This window comes from Sinohyriopsis cumingii, chromosome 2, assembly GCF_028554795.1.
Source record: "Sinohyriopsis cumingii isolate HCF-2022 chromosome 2, ASM2855479v2, whole genome shotgun sequence".
In the NCBI taxonomy this organism is placed as follows: Eukaryota; Metazoa; Mollusca; class Bivalvia; order Unionida; family Unionidae; genus Sinohyriopsis; species Sinohyriopsis cumingii.
The window spans coordinates 65,540,696-65,554,806 of record NC_142962.1 but is presented as its reverse complement, the minus strand read 5'-3'; the positions used below and the strand labels follow the sequence as shown (position 1 = coordinate 65,554,806).

Below are 14,111 nucleotides of genomic sequence, written 5' to 3'. Positions count from 1 at the left end.
TGCACACACTCTGGAGTCAAGTTTATGGTTCCCAATATTTGCCCTATAAAGTAAGAGAATTTACAGTCTACAGGTCTCAGTGGTTTAGCTTTAAATCCAGCAGTCATGAGTTTGAGCCCATGTGGTGATGATGTGCTTTTTCTCCACATCTTCTAGAAAAAGTAAGCTCAAGATACACCAGAAGACAAAGAGAGAAGAACCTCCCTTGGTCCACACTGATCCACATTACTGTAGGTAACTGTGTCAGTATTTTACTAAACATTAGGTATGCCACATAAATAAACAGAAGACTTTGCTACTGTACAACATGATAGGCTATATATGGTGGCCAGTATAACTGGTGGAGAAAGGACCTGTTAAGAACCACCAACCCATGGGAAGCTACTGGAAAGCTTTCTCACATAACCACATTAGCCAAACTAGAGTCTCAAACCAATGCAGACAGCAGTGAGATGGCAGTGATCTGTTAAGGCAAGTGTTGCAGACCACTCAGCCACACAGGGCCCCTTTATGGTCAGCAGTAAGGATTACTAATAAACATCAAATAACTGACAGTTTGTGATAAGCTCTTTTCTACTTGATTCAAAGCATAACTGCTATCTTTTCTCAAGCAATTCTTCATTCTAAAGTTAAACAACCTTTCTTGTCTCTTGAACTGATCAAACTTTAAACAAGGCCTAATTGACTTAATGAGATTAATATACAATGAAAACTATTCAGTTATCAAATGAATCTAGTCAGTATTTTGAAATGCAATTTATCATATCCATTAAAATATTACCATGTCATTCTGATTCAGCTTTTCTAATGACAAACATAAAACCTTACATTTAATTAGCTTGTTATGATTTACTGAGTGGGAAGAATTAACTAAAGTATACATCAAAATATTAATATAGGCACTTTTAGCAACCTATATATTATTTGCTGTTCTAAAATTTAATACTAATAAAAAATAATTTTACCAAAGTATGTTCATTCCTAATTTTTGAGGGACCCATTGGTTATCATCCAAAAATTCACCAGTGCAGAATACTGATATTTTTTTACCCCCCTCCATGGTGTTTTCATTGTGACATCATAGTGCGTGACATTCAATTCAGTTTATACTAGATCATACCTCTTGGTTAAACTGTTTGCACACTTTAACAGATTTTACTGCATGTATTTCTTGGGACATGATCTTGCAAGGAATACTGATTGATGCACAAGCTCAATAAACTGAATCATCACTATCTAAAGGAATGTGCAATCAAATTCCCAAAAATGATGCCTATAGATGAACTGTATGATTTGGGCTTCAGAGGTACTTGATAATATACCAAACTAATTAATGTGTCCTTGGTAAAGTCTCTAAAATTGAAATAAAAAAATAAACATTTATGCATTTAAAAGCAAACAAAAGCTCTTAGTGTTTAGATATGCTGACTCCAAGATATTGGAATTTTTGCAGGAAAAATAAGAAGGCAATGGATTACCTATAAATGACATGATACATAGGACTTTTCTCAATGAAGAATAAAACAAGACTTGGATCAATGAAGAAATTGCAAAATCCTTTTTATTTATGAGTGATATGAACTACTCTATTACATTCAACATGCATTTGTGTCTAATTAAGTATATATTAAATAAATATATATGATAAATAAATAACAAGTTATGTGTCATAAGTACCTGAAAACATGCTGTAAAGTTATAATCTAACTGATTCTGATCTAGCAATGACACAGCTCTTTTGGCAAATAAGTATGAGGTAGACCTCTTGAGGTGATTAATTCATTTTTGAAAGCAGTTGAGAATTCACTACTATAGTAACAGACCAGTGGGTGAAGGACAATTATTTTCACATGGAATCAGTGTCTACCTTGTCTATGTTATAAATTCAGAAACTGCATGCTATAAAGTAAAACTTAAATTTACTAATATCATTAATTAATTATATTGCTACACAGTACACTTTAACAATACAACAACAATCCCTTGAGGGGAATATTCGATGCTCTACAGGCTGAAAAGAATTTCCAGGAATTAAAGATAAGATCATTTCTTCCTTTTAAATGTGGAGTGTTGAAACTATTTTTGATATTCTTTAGTGATAACAAGATTTTGAAATTAGCTGCTGCGTTGGACCTACTGGCTGTAACTTGGCACCATTTTCATTTAGGATGCCATACAGACCATATTCAATATCAGATTGGCACCATTTCTATTTAGTACCAACTAGGCATGACAAATTGTTTGGTCAGAACATAGTCAGTTTGACCAGCCATCGAGGACAAGTACTTATAACAAGATTTTCAAGATGGCCATTACGGCAGTCAAATTAGAAGTCTCATTTACGACCAACTGGATATCATAAGGAGCCTTTCAGTGAAACTCCATGCTGATATGACCATTCATTCAGGAGAAATAGTGACAATAGGATTTTCAAGATGGCCACTGGCAAGTATATTGAATGCATGAATTGTACCATGAGGGCCAAATAAACTTCAGAAGAAGTTGTATAATAAAAATCCAATATAGACACTACCATTCATTCAGGAGAAGGAGTGATAACAGTAATTTTCAAAACAGCCACTGTTGTGGCCATTTTGGACAACAGGTCAACACCATTTTCATTTTGGACCAGTTACACATCACAAAGAGTTCTTTGGTGAAAACCCAATGGCAATATTACTTTTCATTCAGGATGATTAATTAGCAATAACAAGAATTTCAAGATTGTGACTAGCAGTCATATTGGACATCAGATAGCACCGTTTTCATGCAAGACCAACTAAACATTGTAAGAAGTTCAACTAGATATAAACCATGTGAATTGTTTTAGTGAAAACCCCATGTCCATATGACTTTATATTCATGGGGAGAAACGACAGCATTTTTCAAGATGGCAACTGGTGGCCATGAGATCAGTTCCATCACCAATTGGACATCACAATAAGTCTTTTAGAGAAAACTGCATGTTGATATAACCAACCATTCAGGAGGAGTATCAATAACAGGATTTTCAAGATGGCCAATGTGGTGGACATATTGGCTATCCAAGCATCACCATTTTCATTTAGGATCAACTAGACCATGGGATGAATGTGTGTGTTAAGTTTCATGGCAATCTTCCAATTAGTTTAAGAGGAGTATTTATAACAAACTTATGGTAATGGATGGCTGGACCACAGACAGCAGACCATCACATAAGCTCTTCTGGTCTTGACCATCTGACCATTAGAGCAAAAAACCATAATTGCCCAAGACAACTGCCTTGGACTTTTATCTACTTAAGTACCAGGTTTCTGTCTGAATCTCTCACTTAGATCTTCATCAGTAATTACATATATATTACTCAGACTCAATGACTTGAAAATCTGTACAGAAAACATGCTTTAATAAAATTCTTGTTCTAAATGGAAAATATGTTTCAGATTTGGGGATTCTGTAGACAAATAGAAATCATGATTAGTACCTGCATTTAATAATGAAGAATACTTATTCAGCATACATTCAATCTTCTGTTGTCTTGATTACTGTCATGATCTAATCTCATCTGAGGCACCATTTATCATTAATTTGACAATTCTCAATTCATGTTTTTTTCTTCACATGTGTGATAGCACAGCAATTGTGATATAAGAATTATAAGGAATAAATATTCCATTCGTAAGTCAATATTAACTGTTCCATTCATAACACTTTAACTATTTATAAAAACAAAACTGTTTTATCACACAATTCAATGGCTTGAGCAATGAAATAGAAACAATATAATTTGATAACTGAAAGAAAAATATTTTATCCTGTAACTATACAGTGGTCCCTGACCAGCTGCCACCCACTCTTTGTGCCCAGAATCCCATGGCACCAACGAGTTTGTGTTCAAAAGTACCCCTCAAGAAAGGCCACCCCTCTGACGCAACCTGCGGCCAACATATTAGTGCATAAGTGTAAAATTTACCCCTCACAAGCAACCACATTTTATAGTAATTATGTGTCCAGAACCAATATTTAATTACAGTAAGGTAAGAAATCCGATTATCTTTTCCAATGTCTGTTTCCGGATGTAACGTTTGCGTTACTGAAATGAGTGTTGGCTAAAGTACACGTACTACTAAAGTTTTTATTTTATCATTAACACCGATGTTTGCAGGAAATGGGGTCAGCAATGTTTTGATAGAGCTTTGGCTTCACACAGCAGTTGTTTCTGTTTTTTTAATTGCAGATTACGACTGGACGTAATTGTCAAGATCATAACATGGTCAGATAGAAAGACATAAATGGGGTCAGCAATGTTTAGATAGAACTTTGGCTTTCACATATTTTTTTTTTAAATGACAATTCCGACCGGACGTATATGTCAAGATCATAACATGGTCAGAGAAAAATGGGGTCAGAAATGTTTTGATAGAGCTTTGGCCTTCACATTTGTTTATTTTAATTGATGATTCTGACAGGACATATTTGTCAAGATCATAACATGGGGTCAGCAATGCTTTGATAGAGTTTGAGCTTCACACAGGATCTTTTTTTAATTGACGATTATGACCGACATAATTGGCAAGGTCATAACATGGTCAGATAGGGTAAAAATAGATTGTGGATTAACACACACACAGAGAAACAATTACCCTTGAACAAAACAGAGTATCAGACAAAAACCGAAAAATCATGTGACAGTATATGTATCACTTCCATTATAACAAGGTTTTTCATTTAAGAAAGTTTCGTCTGCAAATTAAATTGCAGTACTGTACAGTTAGCAACATAGGAATAAATCATTAACATGTCATCACGTAGACGAAGAAATAATACTTTAGAAGGAAAAGTAAAAGTTATTTGACTTGACGACAATAGGGAGAGTTCACTTGCCGAAAGATTTTATGTTGGCAAGATTCAAATAAAAAAAGATCATTAAAGATAAGGAGAATATTCTGTAGCAGTGGGAAAATGGAGTAAATGGAAAGAGAATTAATTTAAATATGAAAAAACGTATGTACCAAGATTTAAATGCTTTTGAATGGTTTTGTAATGTGGATGCCAACAAGATCCAACTCACATTCAACGCCTAAGAATAAGAACTATTAATTTATGTTACCTTGAAATAACTCTGTTTTTAAGACAAGAAGAACATTTTCATAATTAATGCTACTTTTAAATGAAGATATTAACTGCTTTAAGTTATATATAGCTGACTTACTATATACACATATACAAACACATCTCACAAATAAAGTCCCCCTCTGGAAAAGCCACCTGTCTTATAAGGCCACCTTCCCAATGCAAAAGGGGTGGCCGTATAAGAGGGGGGCCCACTGTACATGCATTTTGTTTTTTTCTTCAAATTTTAACTTCTGTATGATGTTAAGTTTCTGTCCAAATAAGTCTTGATCATCAACACTGTACACTATAGGTTTTACTTATTCACATATAAAGAGCACCAAACAAACACTCTAGACCCAGATCTCACATCACACTGTACAATATAATCAGGGTTTACTTTGTACGAAACCATAAGAATAAGTATCACTTTTGTTAAAAAGTACTGATTGAGTTTTCAAGATGCCCATGCAACAAAAACACATATACCTAAATGATCATGATAAATGATGCCCTTTCTAAACTAATCACCAATGTTGTCAAGCAGTCCACCCCCAATGATACTGTCGTTTGGTCCAAATCCAAGCAGTACTGTCCAGAGGCCAACTTCTTACTCTGCTGTCATCTGGTTCAGATCCAATCAGTAATGCATAGCAGTCCATTTCCTACTCTACTGTCATCTAGTCCAAATCCAAGCAGTAATGCCTAGCAGTCCATTTCCTACTCTACTGCCATCTGGTCCAAGTCCAAGCAGTAATGCCCAGCAGTCCATTTCCTACTCCACTGCCACATGGTCCAAATTCAAGCAGTAATACCTACCAGTCCATTTGCTAATCTACTGCCATCTGGTCCAAATCCAAGCAGTAATGCCTAGCCATCCATTTCCTACTCTACTGCCATCTGGTCTAAATCCAAGCAGTAATACCTAGCAGTCCATTTCCTACTCTACTGCCATCTGGTCCAAATCCAAGCAGTAATGCCCAACAGTCCATTTCCTACTCTACTGCCATCTGGTCAAAATTCAAACAGTAATGCCTACCAGTCCATTTGCTACTAAACTGCCATCTGGTCTAAATCCAAGCAGTAATGCCCACCAGTCCATTTCCTACTCTACTGCCATCTGGTCCAAATTTAAACAGTAATGCCTACCAGTCCATTTACTACTCTACTGCCATCTGGTCCAAATCCAAGCAGTAATGCCCAGCAGTCCATTTCCTACTCTAATGCCATCTGGTCCAAATTCAAACAGTAATGCCTACCAGTCCATCTACTACTCTACTGCCATCTGGTCCAAATTCAAACAGTAATGCCTACCAGTCCATTTGCTACTCTACTGCCATCTGGTCCAAATCCAAGCAGTAATGCCTAGCAGTCCATTTCCTACTATACTGCCATCTGGTCCAAATCCAAGCAGTAATGCCCAGCAGTCCATTTCCTACTCTAATGCCATCTGGTCCAAATTCAAACAGTAATGCCTACCAGTCCATCTACTACTCTACTGCCATCTGGTCCAAATTCAAACAGTAATGCCTACTAGTCCATTTCCTACTCTACTGCCATCTGGTCTAAATCCAAGCAGTACTGCCTAGCAGTCCATTTCCTATTCTACTGCCATCTGGTTCAAATCCAAGCAGCTGATGATAATACATTTCTGGCTTCCTGACATCTTCCTATTACCCTCCAAAAGAAAACTCAGTCATACTCGTAATCCTCCTCCTCCACTCCTGAAAAAGAATGAAATGAAATGGCTTTACTTTAGGAATGTGTCATACCTGGATAGAATCCTATACAAATGTTTATTTTATGTGATTTAAAGACCCCCATTTTACAGTTAGAATTAATATGTATATCAGGGATGTTGAACAAACACTATAAAAAAGGCCTCTGCATACCAGTATTCAGGCCAGGATTTCATGTATAGAGGTCAACATGGCATATAAGCATAAGAAAGGGTGGAGTGGGGTGGGTGGGATATTTCCTCCTCTGCGAGGCCAGGAATTGTACAAGACAACATAGTCAAGTAAATATTAAGTGAGATAAATTTGTACAAATTTACTGCACATTCTGCAGGATATGAGCAAACTAACTCATATTCACATTTATCTGCATTACATAAAAAGGTTTCTATTTATTATGTCAAGAAACATCTTTAGAATAGCCAACAACATGACCAAAAAGTATTGCAATGAAGAGTACTGTGAATAGTTTTATATGCTTTATATTCCTTTCTATAAGATAACTGAAATTTCTGCACATAAACCATTTTTCTTCTCTCAGAGTTACCTAAGCCTTTGCCCTTTTGACCCCCCCCCCCAAAAAAAAAAAACTTTACAGGTTTCTTCCTTACCCTAAGTGCAAGTCATCCACAAATTTTGGACTAGGTATGTGTTACAAAACTGGTGTTATTGTGAAAAGACATTTTTCCTTTCTTTGGACAATGACTTTGACCAATAACCTTCTGACCCCAAATTCAAAAGTCTTCTATCTTACCTCCAGTACAAGCCATCCAAAAAGTTTTAGGTATTTTACAGAACTAATGTTATTGTGCTGAAATAACTCTTTTATTCTTCAGTCAAAGTAACCTTACCCTTTGATCTTTTGACTATATGCTCAATATGGTTCTTCTTTACAGCAAGTGCAAGTCATCAATAAAGACTGATAACCACAGATGATGGAAAACTGATGTTAGTATTCAGAAACAGTTATTCTTCTTTCAGTCAGTGACCTCAACATTTGATTTTGTAAGCCTGAAATCAATATGGCTTTTTGTTACTCCAAGAAAAAGCCATCAACAAAGTTTGATAACTGTAGATGATGGAGAACTCAAGTTGTGCATAAACCATCTTTCTTTCAGTCAGTGACCTTGACCTATGGCCTTTTCAAGCTTAAGTCCACAGGATTTCCCTTCTTTCAGTCACAGAAACCTTGACCTTTGACCTTTTGAGCCTGAAATCAATAGGGTTTTTTCTTACTCCAAGTGTAAGCCATCCACAAAGTTTAGCAGATGTAGAGGATGGACAACTAAAACTTTTATGTGGAAATCTAAATGGTAACAAATGGATGAACATCATGGCAATACAGGCATATTATTGTGGGCATAAAAATAGCCAGTTTCCATGCAACAAAAAAAACAACTGCCATTCTTCCAGTTCTTAGTACTAGTACTGACTGGCAATTTGCATAACAAACAATCAAAGGCATATATATATATATATATATATATATATATATATATATATATATATATATATATATATATATATATAAATATACACACACACACACATACACACACACATATGCATATACACACACATGTAACCATGATGTTAAAAATTGAATCTGTTTTTGTAAAAGTAATTTGCATCATACAAATACAGTAATCAGCATAGTTGACATTGACACAAGACTGGCTACTAGTTTTCAATGCACTATAATTTACATACTTGTGAAGTCAGAAATAAAATGGAAGGAATAACTGTTTATGCCAGAAACAAGATTTTTTGCAAATGCATGTACTATTACTATCATATGTTTAAAGGAAATTCCAACAAACATCACAAAATGTTTTAGATCACTGAGTAAAACTGAGGTTATTGGAAATCTGATACATTTTATTATGTGCAATCATGACCCTTCCATTATGGAAACTGCAAATCTCAAACACAAAAGTGTGTGAAAGGTGCAAGCTTATGGCTTGGCATAAATAGTAGGGTCCTTTTTGGGGGTCAGCGACATATTTAATTAACAACATACCCCTGCTACAAATAAGTACAAAATAGTTCCAAATAAAGCCCTAACAAGATGCTTTGCATAGTTAAAAAATTTGAAAGTATACAGCAAAATATTTGAGGTACTTAACAAACCTCTAGTCAAAGACACATCCACACTGTAGGTAGGTGTTTGAAATTTCAGTATAGTAGTGGGGTTGATGGTAGAACGAATGGATTGATAGATGCACACATCTATGGACAAAAAGGAAACCTACATGTGAGCAGGTGTAAAAGTGGTTACATGATAACATGTACTCACCAGTGCATCCAAAAAATTGAGCAGCACTCACATGCTCATCCTCAAAATCTTCTTCCTCTTCCTCTGGTAGCTCTGTCTCATCTGAGTGAAACATGGAAAATTTTAATAAGACATGAAATAGATCATAATACCTAATTGTAGATATGAATGTCACAGGCTGCTTGTAAAGTCATTCCTTTTTTTCACACATTATACAATCTTATTCTGCCACAGGCTGCTGCAATATACTCTCTTATTTTGCCAAAGGCTGCTTGCAATATACTCTTATTTTGCCACAGGCTGCTTGCAATATACACACTCATTTTGCCACAGGCTGCTTGCAATATACTCTTATTTTGTCAAATTTAGGTTAAAGAAACTGGAGCTTTTACTTTTATTCATCAGACTGACCACATATCTGGATCTTCTGGCATTAAGTGGATCATGTTGTCATAGCTGCATATGAGTGGATGGATAATCAAAGAATGTGGAATTTATTGATGGTCAAACTTACGTTGTAAATCTATTTGTTTAAAAATCCTGCTTTTAATGTTCAATGTTTTTTCCAAACAAAAGCTCTGGTAATAGAAAATACTGCATGCTGAGGGATGAATTACAGCAAAATATCATGCAAATGGACCTTCCAAAGAGAGTTTTGAAAAAAGTTCAGAAAACAAAATGATGCCATTTCTGCTTATTTAAATACTCAAACATAGTGTACCATCTTCCTACAATGCTGATATTTGAATGAATAAAGAATGGAAACAAACCATTTGAAAAGCAGAGAAAGGTTTGCAAACTGTAAATAAAGTAATCTTGGTAGGAACGAAATAATATACATTCATCAGGGTGAAATAACAGATTGAGTGGGCACATTCATTCAAGCCCTGGCTTATCTATAAAGCTTTTTTCTAATATATATATATATATATATATATATATATATATATATATATATATATATATATATATATATATATATATATATATATATCATGTGTGTGTGTGTGTGTGTGTGTGTAAGAGAGAGAGAGAGAGAGAGAGAGAGAGAGAGAGAGAGAGCTGAAAATTACAGGACTATGCAAGAGCAGTTATCCAAGAAATCAGGGGGTAGCAGGATGCTTTCTGTTGAAATTTCTACCAATACAGTTCATTGCATATGTTATAAAAACAAGTCTTTTCCCAATATTTCCTAAGTTTTCTATATTCATTTATATGTGATGGCAGACCAGCATTATTTTATCCAATAAAGGTTGCAGTGCCAGATTACTGTGTGACACTTGTCATATTTTTAGCAGCTTTTTTTAAACGTTTTTTCTACTTTCAGTGGTGGATTGGCATCTTCTGTACAAATTTGAAATCTCCCTCTGCCAGGATGCTCTCTCTAAAGTTTTGTAAAATCCAGTTGAGTGTTTCTGAGAATAAATCATTTAAATTTTTTTTCTATTTTCAGTAATGGTGGCTATACTTGATGAAAGATCATCATAAATTTGAAAGATCTTTATGCCAGAATGCTTCATTAAGATTTATCAAATTCTATTCAGCAGTTTTGGAAATGAATTTGTTTCAAAGTTTTTGTGGGGTTTAGGAACAGTAGCCTCATCTGAGGATGAATTGGCAATATCTGTAATTACCTGAATGGACTTAATGATTTTTGTGAAGCTTGCTCAAATTTAGTAAAGTTGTTTCAAGGTTGTTATATTTTTAGTTGTTGTTGTTGTTGTTGTGGGGTTTAATGCCATTTTTCAGCACACGATAGGCTATATATGGCGGCCAGTATTAATGGTGGAGGAAGAACCCGGGAAAACCCCGGAAAGAACCACCGACCCACGAGAAGCTACTGGCAAGCTTTCTCACATACCCATATTGGCTGAATCTTAGACTCGAACCGACGCAGGCAGAGGTGAGATGGCAGTGATCCGTAACGAAGAGCGCTTTAGACCACTCGGCCACTCGGGGCCCCTATATTTTTAGTAATGGTGGTCATAGCTGATGGTTGATAAGCATCAATTATACAAACTTTACAGATCTCTATGCCAGAATGCACTGTCAAACTAGGTCAAATTCTGTGGCGCCGTTTTAAAGAAGTCATCACTTCAAGGATTTTCTATTTTCAGTAATGGTAGCCATATTTGATAGCAAATCAATGACATCTGCATAAGTCTGAAAGGTTGTCAAGCCAGGATGTTTTCTGTTATGCTTCATCAAATCATACATTACATGAGATTCTACTAGCGGTGGGCCAAAAATACTGTTTTAATGATCATCTACTGCAAAGTTTTTATTTGAGCTTTTAGTTGAAATCAACCACTTTGAAAATTGAAAGATTTTTTTAAAAAAATTGAATAAAACATCACAAACACAGTATTGTTACGTGTTCTATCAATATGTTAGAGGAACTATCCAGAACCAGTTTAATAGAAATCGGAAATGTTACACCGGTATGGTGATGCATGGCAGAGAATTAGGATTAGAATTGTTAAAGAACTGTGAATGCATCCACAGAAATCTGTCAGTTGATTAACTCACTGCTGTAATTTGGAGAGGCCAACTGCAGGGTGTTTTCTGAAGTGTTATAAATAATAGAGAACAAAGGTGGTCCATGATGTCTTTTGAGCCTCTGATGCAATTGGCTGACCTTTGGTTTAAACTGTATTTTTCCCCCATAGAGGTCATATTGGAAAATATATGAAATCAAACATGAGATACAGAGGACTGAGCAACAAGGATAAGCTTATTTCAAGCTCTCAGCTCATTAACAATAATATTTACTTAATGTGGCTCATTTGATTAATGAAGGCATTATATTGCAAACACTGAAACAAGAAACTAGATGTTAAAAAAAATATACATATTGTTACAATGTCCAACATCAACTAATAAGTGTTTATAAAATAAACATTTGACTGTATACATGCAAATCAATAAATGTTAAAGATGAAGAAGAAAAAAAAACAGTATAAAGATATCGACATTGATGGAGTGAGGGGGAGGGATACATTAAGGAATTTTAACTTTTCAGCTTGGGTGGTTTATATTTATAATAAACAAATATGTACAAAAGACATACAGCTTAATGCAAAGACATAAGAAATTATCAGGTAAATCTCTGAGTTGTAATTATATACTTTTGTGGACCACCTTGAAGATCTCAACCAACTGACCTCAACCAATTGAAAGGAGTTACCTATTAATAATGAATATCAGAGTTTAAGTGTGTGTAGGCAGGTAGCCTGAGTTTGCATTGTGTGTTTCAAACAGGGCTGGCAATAGCCACGTGCAAGCAGTGTGCTTGCACATGCAGTCATTTTCAGAGGGGCACCAAATCAGAGAAGAAAAGGGAGCAAAAATCAGACAAAAGAGCTAAAATGAAACAAAACCTGTTTTTTCTTCATATTAAAATCTTTTTTGTTTGGTCATAACTACATCAATTTCTTATGAACTTTCATATTAGCAAATATTTCAATGTTTTTTTTTGTTGTTATGCCAAATGTCTGTTTCGCACAGGTCACATTATTGCCTCATGTCAGCCCTGGTTTCAAAGGTATGCATGTTTTATTTAAATATGATTTGAAATTTTCATGAACATAAATTAAGTTCAAAACCCTAAATAAAATAATCAGTTAAAAAATATATCATACGATAATTTAAAAGACCTTGTTCCAGACTTCTGCATTTTGATACAGGCAGTTTAATTTAGAATTTCACTTGTCCTAACCACAAACCCAGAAACAGACTCTGACTCAGCATAAAGGTACAGCTGCCATCAAAAATACTAAAATGAACAATTTTGATGAAAATGGCCATGAAAGAAATTTAAAATCAGCTGAACTTCGGTTCAAATGCATAACTATGTCATTTCAAATCAAAGCATCAATGATGTCTGCTGTAGCTACCTACATCACATGCAGATCCTACCAAAATTAGTGCTATAGTTAAAAGAGTTGAAACAACAGGTAATGTTAAGTTCTGCATTTTCATTCATCCAATTTAATAGTTAGAAAATACATGTCTGGTTTAAAACTTTTTGTCTCTGAGTTTTATTGGTAGAAACATCATTATCCCATTTACTCAGAAGCTGCATGACTTCACGAATGAAATTCTGTAGACCAGAAATATAAAAACTTCTCTCCATTCCACCCATGTACAAAATTAAAATGATGGGATGTTGTTGAAACTTAGCTGCACTGATGGCTACAACAAAAAAAAAAGCTTCACCATATAGCTTCAAGAAAGGATTTAATCATTTCATAAATACCAGCATGTTAACAAAAGGTTTACAGCAGCAGATAAATGGTCTAAAACAATTCACCAAAAGATGGACCACAAAATGAAAGATAACCCAACACTTCACTTTGCTTGAATAGTTCCTAACCTTAGACCCACAAACAGCAACTTTCTTCAAAACCCGACCTAACACTGCATAAATTAAACAGTTGTTGCTTGGCTTAAAACCTATTAAAACAATTAATGTAGATGACAATGAGCTTTTGACTCCAATTTTTTTCTGTCATCCAAAACATGAATGATGCCTACTTTAATTAGCTAGATCACGAGTCAAATCTCACTGAAATAATGCTATGTCTTCAAAGTCCAGTTCCATGAGACGCAATCTGTATTTGAGAGAATGAAACAAATTTATGCATATTTGTTAGAATTATGAACTCTCTTTCTCACTCAACATGTAAGTTTGAATTTTGGAAAACAAACCACAGTATTTTCGTGTCTTTTTATTGATTTAATTATCTTGTTTTATAAATCTTAAGTAAATAAAGATCAGTTGTAAGAGTTAAATTTTAAATATACCCTTCACCTAAAAAACAATGAAAGGCAGTAGCAAATAAACCACAATCAGAACCATTTTGTTGTTGTACATGGGAATGTTTACACAAATGTATTTTGATTCAGAATTTCCATAAATCTGAGCTAGGTGAATGGTCATGGAGGAATTTACTGTTTTATTTTAAAACATCCAAAACATATACATTATCTTCAGTATCTCTGAATGA

General features: G+C 34.8%; 1 protein-coding gene across 1 annotated transcript in view; it reads right to left on the bottom strand.

The window, feature by feature from the left end:
* Positions 1-1,535: 1,535 nt before the first annotated feature.
* LOC149805066 (transcription factor IIIB 90 kDa subunit-like) overlaps positions 1,536-14,111 on the bottom strand; it is a 113,421-nt gene continuing 100,845 nt past the window's right edge. Inside the window, exons 17-18 of the mRNA XM_089947014.1 lie at positions 9,124-9,204; positions 1,536-6,815 (exon numbers count right to left, since the gene is read on the bottom strand). Of these exons, the coding sequence (XP_089803140.1) occupies positions 6,784-6,815; positions 9,124-9,204 (113 nt within the window). The 3' untranslated portion in view covers positions 1,536-6,783. The remainder of the gene's footprint in view (positions 6,816-9,123; positions 9,205-14,111) is intronic.